General features: G+C 41.3%; 1 protein-coding gene across 1 annotated transcript in view; it reads right to left on the bottom strand.

Moving 5' to 3' along the window:
• LOC121862000 (transmembrane protein 245-like) overlaps positions 1-24,029 on the bottom strand; it is a 143,087-nt gene that overhangs the window by 76,183 nt on the left and 42,875 nt on the right. The window contains exons 4-6 of the mRNA XM_042359928.1: positions 21,420-21,476; positions 20,266-20,404; positions 17,484-17,513 (exon numbers count right to left, since the gene is read on the bottom strand). Of these exons, the coding sequence (XP_042215862.1) occupies positions 17,484-17,513; positions 20,266-20,404; positions 21,420-21,476 (226 nt within the window). The remainder of the gene's footprint in view (positions 1-17,483; positions 17,514-20,265; positions 20,405-21,419; positions 21,477-24,029) is intronic.

Raw genomic sequence — 24,029 nt, 5'->3', positions numbered from 1 at the left:
TCTCTCTCTCTCTCTCTCTCTCTCTCTCTCTCTCTCTCTCTCTCTCTCTCTCTCTCTCTCTCTCTCTCTCTCTCTCTCTCTCTCTCTCTCTCTCTCTCTCTCTCTCTCTCTCTCTCTCTCTCTCTCTCTCTCTCTCTCTCTCTCTCTCTCTCTCTCTCTCTCTCTCTCTCTCTCTCTCTCTCTCTCTCTCTCTCTCTCTCTCTCTCTCTCTCTCTCTCTCTCTCTCTCTCTCTCTCTCTCTCTCTCTCTCTCTCTCTCTCTCTCTCTCTCTCTCTCTCTCTCTCTCTCTCTCTCTCTCTCTCTCTCTCTCTCTCTCTCTCCTCTCTCTCTCTCTCTCTCTCTCTCTCTCTCTCTCTCTCTCTCTCTCTCTCTCTCTCTCTCTCTCTCTCTCTCTCTCTCTCTCTCTCTCTCTCTCTCTCTCTCTCTCTCTCTCTCTCTCTCTCTCTCTCTCTCTCTCTCTCTCTCTCTCTCTCTCTCTCTCTCTCTCTCTCTCTCTCTCTCTCTCTCTCTCTCTCTCTCTCCTTTCTCTCTCTCTCTCTCTCTCTCTCTCTCTCTCTCTCTCTCTCTCTCTCTCTCTCTCTCTCTCTCTCTCTCTCTCTCTCTCTCTCTCTCTCTCTCTCTCTCTCTCTCTCTCTCTCTCTCTCTCTCTCTCTCTCTCTCTCTCTCTCTCTCTCTCTCTCTCTCTCTCTCTCTCTCTCTCTCTCTCTCTCTCTCTCTCTCTCTCTCTCTCTCTCTCTCTCTCTCTCTCTCTCTCTCTCTCTCTCTCTCTCTCTCTCTCTCTCTCTCTCTCTCTCTCTCTCTCTCTCTCTCTCTCTCTCTCTCTCTCTCTCTCTCTCTCTCTCTCTCTCTCTCTCTCTCTCTCTCTCTCTCTCCTAGATTATTCTACTGGCGGTAACACTCCCCCTGTTGAGCTTGCTCGAAACCCATTGTCTGCCGGGAGTCTCACTCTCCGACTCCCTCTAATAGGCAGAGCTTTGTCACTGGACGTATTAACACGGAGTCCTTCATCTTTACTTTGGCACGCCGCACCAGGCCGTCATCACCCGGTACCCTTCCCAGCATCCATTGGCTCCTTGGGAGAGGATGTACAGATATGACGACGATGTCCCCAGTGCGGAAGTTGCGGTGTGTGTTGGTCACACAATATATATTTATATACAGGTACTCCCCGACTTATGATGGGGTTAGGGACCCAAATCCAGGTCACAAGTCCGACTGGTCGTAAGTCCGACATAGATAAAAAAAAAAAAAAATAAATAAATAAATAAAAAAAATAAAAAAAATAAAAAAAAATAAAAATTTTCAAATTAAAAAAAAATAAAAAATCTACAATGAAATACAGTACAGTAAAAGTAATAAATAATGAGGGACGGATACAGTGTGACTGAGCACTTACCTTTAATGTAGTCAGCTGAATGCACATGGGGCCCCCATAATTTTCTATTTACAGGATACATGGAGACTACAGTATATTAATTGGAAGAAGCAGAGGAGGAGACAGGGCTGGGTGGGTCATCAATGTCGCTTCCTTCAGATAGGTTTATGAACTGTAGAAACTTGCTGGTTGAAGGTATTGGATCATCTTGAGGGCGTGAGGAGGCAGCACTGGTGGGGCGTGAGGAGCCAGTACTGGGGGACTTCTTGAAATAGATGTCCAATTTAGACTGCACAGTTTGTTTTTTCTTTTCATTATAAATTTCTCTGTAGCAAGCAAGTGCATCTTGGATCATTCTGTCAACTTTGGCATAACGCTCATAATTCTGATCCATGCCATCAAACATTTGCATTCCTTTATTAATTGTAGCAAATGCCTCTGCCATTTGTTTCACTGAAAACTTTTTGGGGGGTGCAGGTTCTTCTTCTACATTTTGTCTTTCTTCTTCCTCTGCAATTTTCAGTGCATCTAGTTCAATAAGATCCTCGTTACTGAGCTCTTCTGCTACACTTTCAACCAACTGTCCAACATCTTCATTATCAATTTCTAACTCCAGCTGTTTACCTAACTCCACTATCTTGTTACTAATATCCGAAATAACTTCATTTTCATTAAATACTTTGAAACTGTTCACATATCTTTTCGGGATTTTCTTCCATATTCCATTCATGCAATGTTTTGTAACCTGATCCCATGCTGCACTAATGTTCTTTATACATGACAAAACGTTGTACTCCTTCCAAAACTCTCTGAACGTTTTCTCACCTTCAGTAGCAGGAACAGCCTGAGCGAAGGTCGTGCGTAAATAATACGCTTTAAAGGCAGCAATAGCACCCTGATCCATGGGTTGGATGATAGAGGTAGTGTGAGGTGGAATGTAAACTACCTTAACATCAGGGTGCATGTCGTCCAGGTGTGGTGGGTGTCCCGGAGCATTATCCAAAATCAACAAAATCTTGAATGGAATCCGTTGTTGCAGACAATACTCCTTGGCTCGTGGAATGAAATAAGTCATGAACCAATCCTCAAACAGTGCTAAGGTCATCCAGGCTTTCTTATTACTGCGATAAAACACTGGCAGTGTGTGCTTGCTGACATGTTTAAAAACCCTGGGGTTCTCTGAATGATAGATCATGAAGGGATTTAGCTTGAAACCAGCAACATTCCCCCCAACAGAAGTGTAATTCTGTCCTTGAATGCCTTGAATCCTGGCATTGTTTTCGCCTCTTTGTGGATGCATGTCCGCTCAGGCATGCGCTTCCACAATAATCCAGTCTCATCCACATTGAATATTTGCTCAGGCAAATAATTCCCTTCCACAATCACATCATCTAACTCCTCCTGAAAAGCTTTGGCAGCACCAACATCAGCAGTAGCTGCCTCTCCACTCACCTTAACATTGTGTAGATTGTAGCGTTTTTAAATCTATCAAACCACCCATGACTTCCTGTAAAGGTTTGATCACATTCATCTCCTGCCTGCTCCTTCAGGCTTTGGAACAGGCTTCTTGCTTTAGCCTGTATGCTTAGAAGGCTTAAGGGTACACGCTTCTGTATCTGGTCTTCTATCCATATCACCAATAATTTTTCCATATCATGAATAGGACCTTGTCTTTTCTTTGAAATTTTAGTTCCCTTTATTGTATTGGTGTTGTTCCTTTCACTACATCACAAATACGTTCCTTGTCCTTCAGAATAGTGGATATAGTCGAGTGTGAGAAACCTAGGTCGCGTGAGATTGTTGCTACAGTTTTCCATTCTCATGCTGTGTTATTATCTTCATTTTCATCTCAAAAGTAATTGCCTGTCTCCTTTTCCTTGTAACACCACCAGCACTCTCACTTTTACGCTTTCCAGTCATTATAAAGTCAATTAAAAACGATAATAACGAAAGTTCACAGCGCGATCAGTATAGGATACGATAGCCAAACACCAACTAAACGCTCCACTGAGTGAATACACCCACGCGGCGACCGAAGCCCGCCCGCCACGCTCTCGCCCGGGACAGAAACGTTTCAGTATAGAAAATGCGAAGGTCATTTGAAAATATTTTTGGTCACGACTGCCGCGGTCGTATGTCCCAACGGTCGTAAGGTCAGAGCAGGTCGTAAGTACCGATGGACGTAAGTCCAAGCAGTCGTAAATAGGGAAGCACCTGTATATATTAGTTCTTGATTTGATAAGTGGCAGGGCTGAAGTAAACACTTTGTTGGTTTTCTTTTATTGTAGAAAAATATAGTTTCACAGGTACTGAGTTCAGTTGAGAGTATATTGTACCTTCTCTGCTAAGGGAAATGTCTTAGTACACTTTTATGGGAGAGCACTTAAGTGAGGTGTTCACTGGGTAACAGGTGATATGATAGTCTCTCTCTCTCTCTCTCTCTCTCACCAGGGAGAGGGAGTTGTCAGGCGTTCCTCACAGGATGTTGTTGTTGAAATGTGTTGACCCAGCTTGACCTCACCCACTCCCCAGACGAAATGTCAAACTCACCAATTGATTCATACTCATGGATGAATGACTTGGTGAATACATGGGTAATATACATTTGGGTAAGTATTTATATAATACAAATTGTGCTGTTACAGGTGCGCCCGGAAGTGCTTCTGTCGCTGCCGGAGTGTCGGGAGATATTCCTTAACCCACCTCTTCCCGAATTGGTCTGCAATGAATTGGGAATGCTTCCATTTTTATCGGTACGCTTCTGCTATGGACCGATCGCCTCCAGTGGACAGGGTTCCCGCGGGCATTCGCAGTAGGTGAAGCGGAGTGAGTGCTACTAGGGTGATGGGCCTCCCGTTGACGATTTCTTCCACGGCACAGAACAGGATGTTGAGTCGCTCGTCGTCTAGTACCTGTGTGCCCATCACCCCCTGGAGAACCTTCTTTACATCTGACGCTTGGGAGGTCCTCTGGGGGATGTAAACCTCTTCATGGCGTTGATGAATGAGTCTGTGTTCAGTGAGGTGAGGATTTCCAGGTGAATAGCACGGGTGGCCAGACATGTAAACAAACATCCCGATCTTTTCGCCAGGGCCCGGCCTTGTTTAACCATAAAGGGACCAAAAAACAGTCGACTCCGGTGCAAGTGAATGGCCGATCTTCTGGATGTACCCGGTCCTCTGGCAGGTCAGCTTGGCGTTGGTGGGTAGGATTCCAATTGCTTCTTCGACAAATTACACACGTACGTAGTACTCGGTCTATCAACTTACGGCCCCTGGGTATCCAATATGTCTCGCGCAGCGCAGCTAGAGTGTGCTCGCGCAGCGCAGCTAGTGTGTGCTCGCACAGCGCAGCTAGAGTGGTCAGCCCTGGTCGAATGTACCTCCTGTACGATAAGTTCTGTGGTTTTTTGTCCCTGGGTAACAGTATGGGGTTCTTTGCTCTGGATGGAGAGCAGCACGCTTTAGTCGACCGCCTACTCTGATCAGGCAGTCTGCATCCAGGTAAGGTTCCAGTCTGCTTACGTCACCAGTCCTGAGATAGTGTCTTCGTTCCAGCGCGTCCATCTCGTGGGGAAATCCCTTCCTTTGTATCAATCTTGAGACAACTAACTTCGCATCTTCTAATTTGCTGACATTGAGTCGATGTTTTCGGTTATGTCTGATTCTCCAGCCGCCATTCTATAAACCTTCTAATCTACACTACGCTATTCAGAAGTCGATGCCACGAGGAGTACCTGGCCCATAGCTTATTGAGGATACCTTCCCCCTGGTCAGCGTTCGTCGTCAGCACCGTGGTTTCCTTCTTCACCTCTGGGTCTACGTCTGTGAGGTCTGGAACCCTCATTGTACTCTTTTGCCAACCGTCTTCTTCCAACAAGAGGAAAGCAGGTCCCCGAATCCACCTGCCCTCATCGTTGAGCTCTGTTCCATGTAGTACACAACTAGCGTCGTCGGCTGGGTTCAGTGCCGACTTCACGTGGCGCCTTTGTTCTGCATTGAAGTCCTCTTGTATTGTTTCCACTCCTGTTGGCCACGAAGGAATGGAAGCATCTTTTGGTGTTTTGTATGTACTGAAGGACTGCCGTACTGTCTGTTCAGAACACTGATCTGTTTATTTGTGATTCAAGTTCTCGTCGTAGTTGTTTGCCAGTCTTGGCAGCCAGTACTGTCGCGCAGAGCTCGAGTCGAGGTATGGTCTGCTGTTTCAGAGGGGCTAGCTTGGCCTTGCCACACATGAAGGAGATTCGTTCATCCCACCCAATACCTCGTCTACACTCATCTTGGAATATATATAATTTAGGCTCTTGTGACGCTTGGAGCGATGAATCCCAGTGGGTCATGTATGGAGCTAACCATATTCAGAAGGCTTCGTTTTTGTCTCTGGTTTCTTAGGGATCTGGACCCGGACCTCTAGTTCGTCCTTTTCCAGGTCCCACGAGATTCCCAGCGCTCGTTCAGTGGGGAGCCTGTCGTCTTTCAAATGATTTCCTTTACTCCCACGGCTTTCTCTGTCTGTGGAATTGCCTTGAGGACTTCCTTGTGATTACAGACCCACTTCGTAAGTCTGAATCCGCCCTTCTTCCTCAGCTGTCTCGGTCAATGGGTATTTATCGTTGCCTTCCCCGGCGAATCTACTGAGAGAAGCAGATCGTTGATGTAGAAGTTACGATTCGCTTTCTTGATGTCGTCATGGAGATTTTCCCTGTAATATTGGAATGTTCGTTGTAGCGCATACACGGCGCATGAAGGGCTACACATACCTTCGAAGAGATGTACTGTCATTTGGAAAGTGTGGGGCCCCTGGCAGCTGGTCGTCCGTCCACCATAAGAATCGTATGGCGTCTCGATGTTCGGGTACTACTCGCACTTAGAGGAACATTGCCTCGATATCAGCCGTGAGTGCCGCCTTTCCTTGTCTGAATCTGATGAGGACTCCCATCAATTTGTTGTTAAGGTCTGGCCCTTGCATCACCTGGCTTGTTGGGATTCAACACAGGGTGGTGTGAGAGATACCAGGTCTTCCCGGGTGTAACACTGAGTTCTTGACATGGGACTCGCTCAACATGTCCCTCGTCGCCTTGACGTCTCATCTCTTCTTGATTCCTCTGAGAGAACCCTGGGTTCTTTAGGAGGCATTTCTCAGTCCCACCAATCGCTGTTCGGCAAGCTTTTTATTGTCTGGGAGTTCCGGTTATTCATGGTGAAACAACAATGACCTTGGGGATACTGATGGATCGGCTCTTTCTTTCTCCTACGCTAACCATATATATATATATATATATATACAGTTTTACCCCGCCTAACGCGGTTTCACTTAACGCGTTTTCGCATATACGCGGTGCCTTGCCAAAGCTGAACTTTCACTTAACGCGGATTTTTTCCACATATACGCGGTGAGTGTCCGAGACGCTATTTTTAGATTTGCCCCACCCGCCACCCTGCCTGACTGCCTGTTTTAGCTCATAAAATTCATACAAATTACCAGGCCAAAATATAATTTACATTGCTGGAATTCTTATAATTTGGTGATCATTTTGAATATAAACATCATATATTTTGCTTTAAACTTACAATTTTTAGATAAAAATTTTTCTCTAGGTAACTATGGTATCTTTTGTGCAAAATATATGACATTTATATTCAAAATATTCCTGGTCTTACAAGGAATCCAGCAATGTCAATTATATTATCCTAACTTTAGTTTGAGGTATTATTTATTAAAATTTAGTGGTTATCCCACACATCTCCTTGGGACGGTTGGTGGGGGGTGGGGGGGAGGGAGGGACCAACCGACCATCTGTTACCCTGTGAAGAATTATTTTTTTTTTTATTAACTGAAGATATTTGTTTTAGCTCATAAAATTCATACAAATTACCCGGTCAGAATATAATTTACATTGCTGGAATTCTTATAATTTGGTGATCATTTTGAATATAAACATCATATATTTTGCTTTAAACTTACAATTTTTAGATAAAAATTTTTCTCTAGGTAACTATGGTATCTTTTGTGCAAAATATATGACATTTATATTCAAAATATTCCTGGTCTTACAAGGAATCCAGCAATGTCAATTATATTATCCTAACTTTAATCTGAGGTATTATTTAATACTAAATGTTAAAAACTCTGGAAGGGAGGATTGGTGGGGGGTGGGGGGGAGGGTTGGGACTGACCGCGCGGTTGGAAGAGGGGGGGAGGCAAGGTGGGGTACTTTGATTGACAGATAGTGTCGTGAAGATTATTTTTTTTTTATTAACCCTTTGGATGCGGCATGCGGGTAAACCTTTACCCGCCCAAAATATTATATTAATTAAATGCGACAAGCGGGGATATCCCACGGCCTTGAAAAAACTTCCCCAAATGAGACGACATGCGGACATATTATGTATTGAGGTATAGGAGTATTTCCTGAATGCAATATAGCTTATTTTTGTACTATTTTGTTTGATATTATCTGAATATGTAATACATATCTAAATTTGCTGTTTAGTAACCAAATTGATTAAATTTATTTGCCATATACCAGACATTGATTTATACCAATTTCCTGCATTTTTGGGTATAAATGTCATTTTTTCTCGAAAATTTGCACACATATGTGAATTTTTGTTCCAGATTTGGAAAATATACTAAAAGTTCTCTAGGAAAAACATATAGAAAATGTGATTATATGAAATTCATTTTTGGCAGGATAATTGACACTTTTCAGGAACCGGCGGGAAAATTAATTACGCACCTAAAGGGTTAACTGAAGATATTTGTTTTAGCTCATAAAATTCATACAAATTACCCGGTCAGAATATAATTTACATTGCTGGAATTCTTATAATTTGGTGATCATTTTCAATATAAACATCATATATTTTGCTTTAAACTTACAATTTTTAGATAAAAATTTTTCTCTAGGTAACTATGTTATCTTTTGTGCAAAATATATGACATTTATATTCAAAATATTCCTGGTCTTACAAGGAATCCAGCAATGTCAATTATATTTTCCTAACTTTAGTTTGAGGTTATCCCACACATCTCCTTGGGACGGTTGGTGGGGGGTGGGGGGGGGAGGGAGGGACCGACCGACCATCTGTTAGCCGGCTGTGTAGTGTGAGAGGGGGAGGGAGTTGAGTCCATTATTTGAATGGACATTAACTTGGCGACTGTATTTCTCTATTTCTCTTAAGTATTAATTGTGTGCATGTACCATCATAAAATTAAGATGTTATTTTTACTACAACATAGGTATGTGCCTTCAAAAAGTGGAGTTTGGGGGTCGGGCCGGTTTCTATTGGAATTAATCCCATATGTTCTGTTGTTCACTTAACGCGGATTTCACTTAACGCGGGACCCTCTGGGTTCAATTGACCGCGTTAAGTGGGGTACAACTGTGTGTGTATATATATATATATATATATATATATATATATATATATATATATATATATATATATATATATATATATGCACAGTATGTATGTTCTGTTGTTCCATTTACGTGATTTTCACTTAACGCGTACTCCTGTGGGTCTAATTGACTGTTATATATATATATATATATATATATATATATATATATATATATATATATATATATATATATATATATATATACATACAGTAGTACCCAGATTTACGCGGTCAATTGAACCCACAGGGTACCGCGTTAAGTGAAATCCACGTAAATGGAACAACAGAACATATGGGATTAATTCCAATAGAGACTGGCCCGACCCCCAAACTCTACTTTTTCCGACACAATACTTATGTTCTAGTAAAAATAACATCTTAATTTTATGATGGTACATGCTTACAATTAATACTTAAGAGAAATAGAGAAATACAGTCGCCAAGTTAATGTCCATTCAAATAATGGACTCAACTCCCTTCCCCTCTTCTCACACTACACTGCTGGCTCTTCCCTCTCTGAGAAATTTTGGGGGGAAAACCACTAGATTTTAATAAATAATACCTCAAACTAAAGTTAGGATAATATAATTGACATTGCTGGATTCCTTGTAGGACCAGGAATATTTTGAATATAAATGTCATATATTGTGCACAAAAGATAACATATTTACTCAGTAAACATAATATCTAAAATTTGTATGTCTAATGCAAAATCTATGATGTTTATATTCAAAATGATCATCAAATTGTAAGAATTCCAGCAATGTAAATTATATTCTGGCCGGGTAATTTGTATGAATTTTATGAGCTAAAACAGGCAGTCAGGCAGGGTGGCGGGTGGGCACCTAAAAATAGCGGCTCGAGCAGATACTCACCACAGATATGTGAAAATCTGTGTTAAGTGAAAGTCTATTTGGCGAGGCACCAGATATGATAAAACGCTAAGTGAAAAACCGCTGCTAGGGCGGGTAATACTGTAATATATATATATATATATATATATATATATATATATATATATATATATATATATATATATATATATATATATATATATATATATATATATATATATATATATATATATGTAATATTCAGAAATTTCAAATGCCCCGCCATTAGCGAAACTGAGCGTTCAAGGTCGTCTGAGGGAAGAGAGCGCTCCCCGCACATAGCGAGAGGTTGTGGAACTAGGCCTATATGATATTAAATGTAATTTGCCGAATTAATAATGATGCGATTCATGAAGTTAAGGGACTATTATTGAATTTGAAATTATTATAGATCGTTTATCAGTCTGAATAATGTTACGGGTGTCCCAAGGAGTTATTAGTTAGGCGGAAAATATGTCACGTAGGCCTAAGCTGACGCCTTGAGAGGACACGAGGCGGGCTCTCTCTCAGTCACGGGGAGCATTCAGACAAACAAGACGTCCCTGCGCGTCCGTCACAGAAATAGTCACGTGGCCTAGTCACCTGTGTTGCACTATTGCAGTATAACAAGTAAGTCTCATTCGATCTCAGACAGGGTTAGATAGGGCAGTGGTAAAGTAAACTAGAGCTAACAGTGAGTTCATTTCAGGGTTTCCGCCAGAACCCACTTGACTGCGAGAAATTGAATGCGAGAGTGATGACAGCGAGACATTGACTGCCGTTTGAGACTGCCGTTGATGATTGAGGGTGGCGATTGTTGCCATTGGACCGATCAGTGTAGGCCTGTCACTGTTTAGCTGGGTATCAAAGGATCTCTTGTGGGAATCTAACCGTCTGGGTGCCCAGCTGACGACGGGACGATCGTTGGGGTCATCAGCTCTCCTCTACCTCGGCTCACAACACCACATGTCTCGAGCAGCTTAGTGAAACCCTCTTGCTAACGGGAAGCTAAAGCTTCTCTCAACTGTACAAGGTCTGATTGGCTCACTCCCTTCCGTTTCATGGATGTACTGGGGGTAAAGTGAGGCCAGCTGAGTGATACAGGGCCGCACACTGAGACCATGAGTCTAGGGATACCTAGAGGAAAATTTTATCTCCCTTTATTACGGTGTATGTTGAGTTGGGTGGAGCATGGTTCACGGGATTGGTGGACCCAGTAACAAACCAATAATAGTGACAATCTATTTGGGTGTAGTTGATACCATTTCTCAGTTACTGATATCATCTGACGGTAGTTTAATATTTCAAACAATTTTGATAGTATTGTTTTTGAATGTTTGTGTCACTAAGTGGCCGGAGGATACTTGATTTGATTCTTTAATGCATTTAATTTTTCTTTATAATTCTGATCTCAGGTATAACCTTGTTCCCCAGAGTAGTGTTTAAGTTAGGTTAGGAAGTGTGCATCTGTTTGGGTGATATAATTTTGTTGGAGTGCCCTAAGGCCTATTCATTGTAGAGTATTTAATTTCTTATTTTTAATACCATTTCCTAAGTGACTGATATTATTTTGTGAAAGCCCTTAAGGCCTATTCATTGTAGAGGTATTTAATTTCTTATTTTTTAATACCATTTCCTCAGTGACTGATATTATATTGAGTGCCCTAAGGCCTATTCATTGTGGAGTTATTAATTTCATTTTGAATATACCATTTTCTCAGTGCTGGATATTATTTTGTTGAAAGCCCTAAGGCCTGTTTCATGTGTGCAAGCAACATTTCTTAACATCAAATTTATTGTTGCCTGAGTTCTAATAATTTCTATATCATGTATAACTTTTATTCCCCAGAGTAGTGTTTTTAAGTTGTTAAGAGGCGTATATTGGTGTACCATTATTTGATTGTGTTTGTAGTGTTGAGGAATATAAGTTCTAAATTTTACAGTGTGTCTCATTCATCCCAGTCACAAATGCTATCCTTCCAATGGTCACGGACAATTCATTTTGTTTAGTAGATTTAAGTGTTCTTGTGCTGGTTCGATTTTTCAAAGGGCGCCCACTGCCATTACCATCTAATACCTTAATATATATATATATATATATATATATATATATATATATATATATATATATATATATATACATATATATATATGTTATATATATATATATATATATATATATATATATATATATATATATATATATATATATATATATATATATACATATATATATATATATATATATACATATACATATATATATATATATATATATATATATATATATATATATATGCCCAAGTAGACAAGAATGAATATATAAAATAAGTACATAAATAGATGTCCCTATACTGTAGGTTGTTTCATTGTAATTCTTCATGCACCAAGATTAACATTAATCTGGTGGGTGTGTCTCATAGGTAAGAGAAATGCTGTAACTGTAGGAAAATCAACATATTCACAGACTGCTTCACTCACCTTCTGTTAAATGCCAAGAAACATTAACATATTACTTAAAAGTTTAGTGTGGTGGATTGGTTTTATAAATGGGAAAAAGACTGATTATAAACTGAAAATATCGTAAGGTGGACGTGATGATAAACTGTTTCACTATCCGTGCTAATACAATATTGTATTGACATTACTTTTGGGTTAGGAAGGATATAAATTTTGGTGGGTTGGCCCACAGAAAAATACCTACCGGTATATGTCGGTGTACAAGGCCACGGGGTGTATAAGACGTCCTCCAAAATTTCCATTTAAAAAGTAGGTTTTGAGCTATACTCGCTGTATAAGACTACCCCAAATGTGACACTTAACATTGGGAGCTTACTGACCCAGTAGTCCTTTACCAACCATCCCACTGGCCAGTGGAGTGATGCTGTTAAACACACTGCTAAGCAACACATCCATGGTTATTTAAAATAAGGCCAATTAACTTCAAGCAATGGCAAAATATTGTCAACTACCTACCATAATCTGCATCAAACGTTACCAGCTGGTGTAGCGTAAACACTAGTGACATCACTTAAGCGTCGGTTTTTTTTACTGGAACTAATGTCGGTGTCAAGTAAAATTTTACCATTTACTTGAAATGGATTTATCGATTTATTTGTTTATTTATTTATGTTTATTTATTTATTTATAATATACTGCAATATATTAGAAATGTAGGAATAAAATACACAGCAGGTATTTTCTTTAATTTATAAAGTTGCTTCGCGAGACGATCGGTAGGACTGGCTGTTTGTTTACTTCGGAAGCAGTTGCAAATGGCGGGCGGTGCGTGATGATACCTTCATTTATTATGTTGTTATTTTATGGTATTTACAGTATATTAACCAATAATACATTTTCATTATTTTAAAATACCGGTAATCATATTTTTAATCCAGCTTCCCAAACGTAAGTTTCAGTAGAAAATAATTAGTGGTAGGACCGTGGGATTAAGGCGAGTGTTTTAAGATGTTCTCCATCACCACTGGTGACACACTAAACCACAGGATGTAGAGGTTCGGATTTTATACCCAGCGCTTAAGACGACCCCTAATTTTGGGCTGATTTTTTTAAGGTTCAAATTCCGTCTTATACGCCGACATATACGGTATATCATAATGCAGCCCATGACTGAGGAAAGGTTGCCCATGTCTGCTGTACTTATAGTAAAACCTTAAGACAATAGTAGAATGTCTATTTAAAGCGAATGAATTTAAGATTATTGATTTAAAGCGACACCCACAATTAAGGACAATGTTTTAATTTAAAGCGAATCTTTCCTATTTTGTGTGAGTCAATCTGGCGCATCATATTTAAAATTTTGCTCCTAATGTTTCTCTGGGCACGCTACACTGTCCTAAGGGCAAAGCTGTACTGTACATGTACTCAAAATAATGTACTAAATGATTACTAAAATTGTTGTCCAGTGCAAACTGTAGCATGTTTATATTCAAGTTAATCACTATCTTATAAGCATTCCAGCAAAGTTAATTATATTCTCCCCGGTCACTTCTGTGACTTTTATAAGCAACGAAAAACATAAACTCAAGCTAAAGGACATAAATAAACAAATAAATACAGTGACCCCTCCGTTAACGAACTCAATCCGTTCCAGAATGTCGTTCGTTAACCGAAAAGTTCGTTAACCGAAACCATTGTTTCAATGGGTTTTTGGGTAATTGGTTCCAGCTCACCGAAAATTTCCTAAATTCAACAAAAATGGTAGAAAAGTTCACTTACTTTGAGGTGTGTATGTAGAAGGCTCCTGGATGATGATGATGATGGGATTTAGAATGGAGGTGGAGGAGAAGGAAGAAGAGAAGGCATTGGGGTGGAAGAGAAGTCACCTCATGGCGCCATTTCACCCATAAAATTTTAGCTCTCTTGGTGTAATTCAAGATTATTTTCTTTAAATCAACACTGCACTGCATTATATATTGTCAATATGTAAAATATATTTCAAAATGACAATAATTTGCTTGGAAACACAGAAAAAAAGCGTTTAGTTGAAGAGTCTCAAGCAAGATGTTACCTCCAGTGAAAACAGAGAAAGACTAACTCCTGTTTGCTGTGTTAAGAGGCTGATGCCGCATTAAACTAGTCACTTTACCTTCAATTATGTTCAATAATTGTTAAAATGACTAAAAATTGAATATTAAACTTTTAAAATTATTGAATAGTATAAACTTCTTGATATTTACTAAAATAGTAAGGAATTTAAGCCCTAGAACCGATTAATGTATTGGCGGACTGATACTAAAGCTGGTTGCCCGGTCAGTGCAAGCGAAAACATGTTGAGGTCGGTTCGTAAGAACTTCGTTAACCGAATTTTTTTCGTTAACCGAATTGAAGATCCTTATGGAAGGCAGTTCGTTAATCGAAATTACGTTAACCGAGGTGTTCGTTAAACGAGGGGTCACTGTACTTCACTAGACCTTAGGCGCCAACTGTCAAACATGTCACTGTCACCCCTTCCTCCTTCCCTCCCTACCCTCCTTCCCTCCCTACCCTTCCCCCCTCCCTCCCCCCATCTTCCCAGCCAGGGTTTGGTGTTTTAGGCTTAAAGTTTTTATCTTATATAATGTCATAGACAAAAGTTAGGAGAACATAATTTGTATTGCTGGAATCCTTGCAAGACAGCAAATAATTTGAAAATAAATGTACCAATATATACTTTGCATGAAAAATTTTGTTTTGCTCTTTGTAATAAAATTCTTAAATTAAAACAAAAATTTGTATGTCTAATGCGAGCTATAGCATGTTTATATTCAAATTAATCACTATCTTATAAGAATTCCAGCAATGTTAATTATATTCTCCCATGTCAGTTCAGTGACATTTTAAAAGAGAAAAACTTAAAGTCACCCTTAAGGACAGATAAATAAATAAGCACTAGACCTTGGCATCAACTGTCAAACATATCACCTCACACCCCCCCCCACCATCTTCCCAGCCAGTAAACAGACCATTTTGCATCCTTTAATTTTAGCTGTTGATTTATGACTTGTTTGTTTTAACATAATACTACAAAAAACAATGTTTTGTTTATTCTAGGAGATGGGCTGAGGGTCATCTGGGTAGACTCTCAGTCTTTTTAGTATTTTGTGTTTCTCTCAAGTACCAAACTAAATTATTCCATTGAAACAACACTTAGATTTAGTGAGAATTCGGTTTAAAGCGACCTTTCTTAGAAGGTATCTTGCGTTCTATCCACGTTCTACTGCACTGTACTATACTTTTGCTATACAGTACTGCATATGATGGAATTACAGTACAAGCTTAAAGCCACTGACAGTCACTACATAATGTTTGTCATGCTATATATAGTCTGACAATTAAGTTCATGAACTCATGCTATAGGTGCCAGTACGTACCTTACTGAGGATCGGCACTGTGGTCCCCTTCAAATTATTCCCCTTGCAATACTATACATGAACGCCAGCGTTTCTTCCACCCATGGAAACATTGTTGGAACTCACTTTCTGGAAGAGCATTTGTAGCTGCTGTCGTGCTACTCTGAATGTCATCCACGTCTTGAAAATGTGTCCCCATGATGTGTTTCTTCAGAGAAGGAAGTAGAAAAAAGTCACACGGGGGCAAGTCAGGTGAACAATGGGGTGTGTTTCAGTAAGGTAATTTGTTTCTCGGCCAAAAACTCCCGCACAATCAATGCCATGTGTGCTGGGGCATTGTCATGATGCAAGATCCAATTGTTTCTAGTGAAAAGTTTTGGATATTTTCATTGAGATAGGAAAACTGGTTCACACTCTGACCTGGGGGAACAAATTCTTTGTGAACTACACCCTTACAATTGTAAAAAGTGAAGAGCATTGTCTTCACTTTCGACTTTAACATGCAACACTTTTTGGGGCGCGGTGAGTTTGCAGTTTTCAACTGAGCGCTCTGGCGTTTCATTTCAGGGTTGTATTGATAGACTCATGACTCATCACCAGTAATGACTCAGTGAAGCAGGTCATCTCCAGCTTCTTCTATTTCCAAAAGGTCTGAGCAAATTTCAACTCTTCTTTACTTTTGTTCTTCACGGAAAATTTTCGGAATAATTTTCGCACACACTTTTCTCATCTTCAAACCTTCAGTCAAAGCCTTTCTAACTGTTTGCCTGTTAATGTGCACCTCATCTACAATGCTTCTCACCGTCAATCACCTTTTAGTTCACACAACTTTCCTAATTTTTTTCACTGTTTTCCTCAGTCCTGCTCGTTGTTGGTCGTCCTTCTCTGTCATCATCGGTCACGTCTTCTCTTCCCTCAGAAAATCGCTTTATCTACCTGAAAACTGATGTTTTCTCTAGTGCATTATCTCTATACACTTTGGTTAACATGTCCCAAATTTCAGGCCCAGTTTTCCCCAGTTTCACGAGAAACTTGATTTTTGGTCTTTGTTCTAAACCAATTGTCATAATCGCGACAAAACCAGAAAACACTCAAATACATTAGCTGCCACTGCACACGTCCAACTTGCTTGAGATCAACGGCACAACTGGGGTAGTATGGGAAGGGATCAAGGTCACACACACACCACTCACTCATTAGAGTGCTGCTGCCTGTTGAACCACGCGGCAAGTTCACGAACTTAATTGTAAGACCTCTTACATAATGGTGTGAATAACTTATTGAGCCACTGACAGTAGCTACATATTGTTTGTCATGCTATACATAATGGTGTGAATAACTTATTGAACCACTGACAGTAGCTACATATTGTTTGTCATGCTATACATAATGGTGTGAATAACTTATTGAACCACTGACAGTAGCAACATATTGTTTGTCATGCTATACATAATGGTGTGAATAACTTATTGAACCACTGACAGTAGCTACATATTGTTTGTCATGCTATACATAATGGTGTGAATAACTTATTGAACCACTGACAGTAGCTACATATTGTTTGTCATGCTATACATAATGGTGTGAATAACTTATTGAACCACTGACAGTAGCTACATATTGTTTGTCATGCTATACATAATGGTGTGAATAACTTATTAAGCCACTGACAGTAGCTACATATTGTTTGTCATGCTATACATAATGGTGTGAATAACTTATTGAACCACTGACAGTAGCTACATATTGTTTGTCATGCTATACATAATGGTGTGAATAACTTATTGAGCCACTGACAGTAGCTACATATTGTTTGTCATGCTATACATAATGGTGTGAATAACTTATTGAACCACTGACAGTAGCTACATATTGTTTGTCATGCTATACATAATGGTGTGAATAACTTATTGAGCCACTGACAGTAGCTACATATTGTTTGTCATGCTATACATAATGGTGTGAATAACTAACCTGTGGCAGCAACTAGTTCCTCTCCCTCAACTAAGGAAGGAAGTGGGGATAAGAGAAACCAGATGTACACAACTCTCTGTAACACACATCTGCTCATAGCATATTAATACATGAGCCATAAGGGAAGGTTGTAGTCATTACTGTATATAAAGACACAAACCCTGGAGACAACATGACCCATGGCTGCCCTGGAGACAACATGAACCATGGCTGACCTGGAGACAACATGACCCACGGCTGCCCTGGAGACAACATGAACCATGGCTGACCTGGAGACAACATGACCCATGGCTGCCCTGGAGACAACATGAACCATGGCTGACCTGGAGACAACATAAACCATGGCTGACCTGGAGACAACATGACCCATGGCTGACCTGGAGACAACATGACCCATGGCTGCCCTGGAGACAACACCATGGCTGACCTGAGACAACATGACCATGGCTGCCCTGGAGACAACATGAACCATGGCTGACCTGGAGACAAATATGACCCATGGTCACCTGAGACAACATGACCCATGGCTGCCCTGGAGACAGCATGACCCATGGCTGGCCTGGAGACAACATGAACCATGTGGCTGCCCTGGAGACAACATGAACCATGGCTGCCCTGGAGACAACATGAACCATAGCTGACCTGGAGACAACATGAACCATAGCTGATCTTGGAGACAACATGAACTTGGCTGCCCTGGAAACAATGAGACCCATGGCTGCCCTGGAGACAACATACATGAACCATGGCTGCCCTGAGACAACATGACCCATGGCTGCCCTGGAGACAACATGACCCATGCTGTTCTGAGACAATGAGGACCCATGGCTGCCTGGAGACAACATACATGACCCATGGCTGCCCAGGAGACAACATGACCCATGGCTGCCTTGGAGACAACATGACCCATGGCTGCCCTGAGACAATGACCCATGGCTGCCCTGGACACAACATACATGAACCATGAGACAACATGACCCATGGCTGGAGACAACATGACCCATGGCTGCCCTGAGACACATGACCCATGGCTGCCCTGGAGACAACATGACCCATGGCTGCCCTGGAGACAACATGACCCATGGCTCCTGGAGACGATGACCCATGACATGACCCATGCCCTGCTGCCCTGGAGACAACATACATGAACCATGGCTGCCCAGAGACAACATGACCCATGGCTGCCCTGGAGACATGACCCATGGCTGCCCAGGAGACAACATGACCCATGGCTGCCCAGGAGACATGACCCATGGCTGCCCTGGAGACAACATGACCCATGGCTGCCCTGGAGACATGACCCATGGCTGCCCTGGAGACATGACCCATGGCTGCCCAGGAGACAACATGACCCATGGCTGCCCAGGAGACATGACCCATGGCTGCCCTGGAGACAACATGACCCATGGCTGCCCTGGAGACATAAACCATGGTAGAGGAGTTACTGTGTACCGTAAGTGACCAGGTGGGGTCTGGGTAATTGCTACTTGTGTCAGCATGAGATCTGTTTTATTTTTTTATTGATATTAATAGTCTCATGCGATTAGCTTCTTATGGTGTATGATACTTCATACATATTATAACATCTTCATATCTCCAATAATAGAAAACTATAATATAGCTCACCAAGTTATCATACAAAACAAACATAAGGGAATTCTTTACACACAGGCTGTGGACTCATGAACAGTACTGGGCTCCAAAATAGTCACTGAAAAAATTGTCAAGAACAATTGAGGGATCCTACATAGTCCACTGGTCTCTCTTCCTCAGCATGGACACCTCTAGTGGGTGGCCATTAGGTATATTTTGTAAATTGACCTTATAATATGGCTGGTGGTGCCTCACTTCCCCCTCCCTCCTCCCTGTGACACTGTAAGCTGATGGAAAATTTCAATAAGGTAAAAACTATTTATTATCATGAAAAATAAAATAAAACAAGGACTAGTCTTAAGTTACCCTTTCTTGCCCAGCCTTAAGTTACCCTTTCTTGTCCAGCAGTAAGTTACCCTTTCTTGCCCAGCAGTAAGTTACCATTTCTTGCCCCAAGTTTAATGATACTTTACATCAAGTAGCAGCAACAATAACTCTCTGTTGCTGCTACTTTGCTTCTCAAGCTACAAGGGGTCCAAGATGTTGTATAGGACATAATTATACAGTACAGTATGAGCCACACCTGATGCCCTTTATGTATAGGACATAATTATACAGTACAGTATGAGCCACACCTGATGCCCTTTATGTATAGGACATAATTATACAGTACAGTATGAGCCACACCTGATGCCCTTTATGTATAGGACATAATTATACAGTACAGTATGAGCCACACATGATGCCCTTTATGTATAGGACATAATTATACAGTACAGTATGAGCCACACCTGATGCCCTTTATGTATAGGACATAATTATACAGTACGGTATGAGCCACACCTGATGCCCTTTGTGTATTTAATCAACAAAACTGTTAAACAAATGGTGTCAACAATACCGTACTATGTAAAGAGGCCTGAGGGATGTCATCACAGTAATTGATACCTTTATATCTTTTCGTATTATGCAATGGGTTAATAGAAAACTGGCATATCAAGTAATAATGAAGGAAGGCAACAAAACTTTCTTGATGTGTTCATTACTCCTGCCTTTAACACAATGTTGTGACATCACAGCCTGGCATGACAGTAGGATCCTATACTGTAATATGTTCCATTGTTGTGTGGAACCTTCCCCTCTTGAAATACAGTACTAAAACAGGAAACAAAAAGGAATGTTGCCTGACCTGGAGTCTTGCGTAGCCCCTCCACGAGTGAGTCAAAAGTCATGGCAACAGCTTCTGAAGTGACAACTGGGCCTCTCATTGGAGGCTGGGGGTGAGCTGCCACCCATGCCTGGTATACTCGGTCCCACAGCTCAACAACCTGTCACCAACAATAACATGTTAATACATCATGACTTAGAATACAGGAGAGAGAGAGAGAGAGAACTAAAGGATGACCCACCTGTAAGGATGACCCACCAGAAGGGATGACCCACCTGTAAGGATGACCCACCTGTAAGGACGACTCATCTGTAAGGACGATCCACCTGTAAGAATGACCCACCTGTAAGGATGCTCTGCCTGTAAGGATGCCCTGTCTGTAAAGATGACCCACCTGTAAAGATGACCCACCTGTAAGGATGCCCTGCCTGTAAGGATGCCCTGCCTGTAAGGACGACCCACCTATAAGAATGACCCACCTGTAAGGATGCTCTGCCTGTAAGGATGCCCTGTCTGTAAAGATGACCCACCTGTAAGGATGACCCTGCCTGTAAGGATGCCCTGCCTGTAAGGATGCCCTGCCTGTAAGGATGACCCACCTGTAAGGATGACCATGCCTGTAAGGATGCCCTGCCTGTAAGGATGACACACCTATAAGGATGCCCTGCCTGTAAGGATGCCCTGCCTGTAAGGATGCCCTGCCTGTAAAGATGCCCTGTTTGGAAGGATGCCCTGCTTGCCCTGTACAGTACTGTACTGCACTGTACTACACTGTCATCTACTGCATTGTGCTGCACTGTATGTACTGTACTGTACTATATTTTACTGTACTGTACTGTACTGTATGGTACAGTACTGTACTGTACTGTACTGTATTGTTCAGTACCGTACTGCACTGTACTGTACTGTGTTAGACCATGCCACTAGTAGGCAACTACCAAACAGGGAGGTACTACCACTGCCTGGGAAGATATTGGAAGCATAATGTATTGTCTAATGGTAGACCCTGCTGCCATATGGCATCACAAAATTGTGACCAAGTCCCAGGTTGCTGATCTAACTTTCTGCCTCATTTACACACAATTGCAGGGTCTCAATTGTTTCTCTTACTATTGACAACACAACATACATACTGCATATTGTACTGTACTGTACAACAGTATACTGTACTTTACCTGTTTCTCCAGATTATTGGCTTTGTCGTCATCTGTCTCTCCCAGCATTCCTCGCACCTGCAAGAGGTTATACCAGCATTAGGTGAGATGAAGTGACTTGAGTTGATGGGAATAATACATAATGGATCACCACAAATATATAAAATTGACACCTAACCTAACCTCAACTAATCCAACCCAGCCCAGCCTAACATAACCTAACCCAACCTAACCTCAACTAATCCAACCCAGCCTAGTCTAGCCTAACCTAACCCAACCTAACCTCAACTAATCCAACCCAGCCTAGCCTAAACTAACCTTAAAAAACGACCTAACCTAACCCAACCTCGCCTAGCCTAACCTAACCCAGCCTAGCCTAAAAAAAAATGCCGACCAAACCTAACTTAGCCTAACCTAACATAAAACCTAGCCTAGCCTAGCCTAGCCTAGCTTAGCTTAGCTTAGCCTAGCCTAGCCTAGCCTAGCCTAACCCAAACTAAACTAAAAAAGCTAAGCTAAGCTAACCTAACCTAACCCAATCTAGCCAAGCCTAACCTAAAAATAGACAGCCTAGCCTAGGCAAGCATAACTGAGCCTAACCTAACCTTACCCAACCCAACCCAACCCAACCCAACCCAACCCAACCCAGCCCAGCCCAGCCCAGCCCAACCCAACTCAGCTCAGCTCAGCTCAGCCCAGCCCAGCCCAGCCCAGCCCAGCCCAGCCCAACCCAACTCAGCCCTCCTCCCCTAACCCAACCCCAACCCAACCCAACCCAACCCAACCCAACCCAACCCAACCTAACCTAACCTAACCTAACCTAACCCAACCCAACCCAATCTAACCTAACCCAACCCAACCCAACCTAGCCTAGCCTAGCCTAGCCTAGCCTAACCATACCAAAAAAAGCCAACCTAATCTAACACAACCTACTGTAGCCTAAAAAAAGCCAACCTAACCTTGAAAAAAAAGCTGACCTGACCTGACCTGACCTAACCTAACCAAGCCTAGCCTAAGAAAGACTGGCCAAGCCTAGCCTAAAAAAGCCAACCCAACCTAGCCTAGCCTTGCCTAACCTAGACTAGCCTAAAAAAGCCAACCCAACCTTGCCTAGCCTTTCCCAAGTCTTGGGAAAGCAGCAGCTCAGCCCATATGGCAGGAAATGAGTAGGGCAGCAAAATATAACAACCTGTGCATTATGGGGGATTTCAACTTCAGAAATATTGACTGGGACAATATTGTAGGTGACTATGAATCTGACAACTTCCTAGATGCAGTACAGGACAATATTTTTAAACAAGTAATTACAGAACCTACTGGAGGTAACAATATATTAGACCTGGTATTAAAAAATAAAGAAAATATTATCAGAAATATCACAATAGGGAACAGTGATCACAGAGAAATCAGGTTCACCCAAAATCGGAAACGAAAAACAATGACAATATGGTCAGAGTCCTAAACTTTCAATTGGCAGATTATCAGGGGTTAAGAAGGCACCTCGGTGAGGTCACCTGGGAACAGTCAGGCCAGTCCCAGGTAGGAACCGGTGAGGTCACAGGTGACACAACAATTGATCATGACTATTCACTCGTATACTGTACTACGTAGAGCACAAGAACAAAATATACCATACAGAAAAATTAGGTCAAATAAGAATGAGCCAAGGTGGATGACCAGAAAACTTAAACATTACATAGGAATAAAGAAAGGAATTGATAAGAAATGAAAGGGAGGGGAGGAGTAGCTCAGAAATAGGTATAACGAACTATCTAGGAATGTTGAGAAAAAATGTAAGGAAGGCAAAGAGGGACTACGAAATCAGGATAGCAAGAGAATCCAAGGCGAATCCCAAGGGATTTTTCCAGGTATATAGGACAAAGGTCAAGGACAAAGTTGGGCTTTTAAAGTCAGGGAGAGGGGAAGTGATCGATGACAGTGAGGAAATAAGCAAAGCATTAAACAGCTACATTTTATCAGTTTTCACAGAATAAATTCACGAGAAAATTCCAGAGGTGGAACTGATATTTAGGGGAAAGATAAATTACAGAATGTCACTATCAGAAAAGAGGATGTTCTTAAGAAGGTAAATAAATTAAAGAAGACAAAATCCCCAGGGCCGGATGAAATTTTCCCTCGAGTTTTGAAAGAGTGTAAGGAACAGATTAGTGGACCCCTCGTATATTTATTTACAAAATCATTAGACACAAGAGTTGTGCCAGACTTGTGGAAACAGGCAAATGTAGTACCCATATTCAAAAAGAGAGACAGAGCATCAGCGTCAAATTACCAGCCGATTAATTTGACGTCAGTAGTGGCGAAATTTCTTGAATCAATTACAAGTATAGCAAATAGCATCCGATCGCATTTACAGAAAAGCAAATTAATCTACGACTCTCAACATGGGTTTACAAAGGGAAAATCTTGTCTAACAAATCTGCTGACATTTTTTAGGAAAGTCTTCGAAGTAGTAGATAATGATGAAAATTACGATGTTATTTACTTAGATTTTAGCAAAGTGTTTGACAGAGTACCGCATCAGAGGCTTCTCAGAAAAGTTAAAGCTCATGGTATCGGGGGGAAAGTTTTAAATTGGATAAAATCATGGCTCACTGATAGAACACAGAGGGT

The sequence above is a fragment of the Homarus americanus genome, unplaced genomic scaffold (genome assembly GCF_018991925.1).
Source record: "Homarus americanus isolate GMGI-L3 unplaced genomic scaffold, GMGI_Hamer_2.0 scaffold25013, whole genome shotgun sequence".
NCBI lineage: Eukaryota > Metazoa > Arthropoda > Malacostraca > Decapoda > Nephropidae > Homarus > Homarus americanus.
Note: the sequence above shows the minus strand (reverse complement) of the source record. Positions and strands in the feature narration are given on the sequence as shown.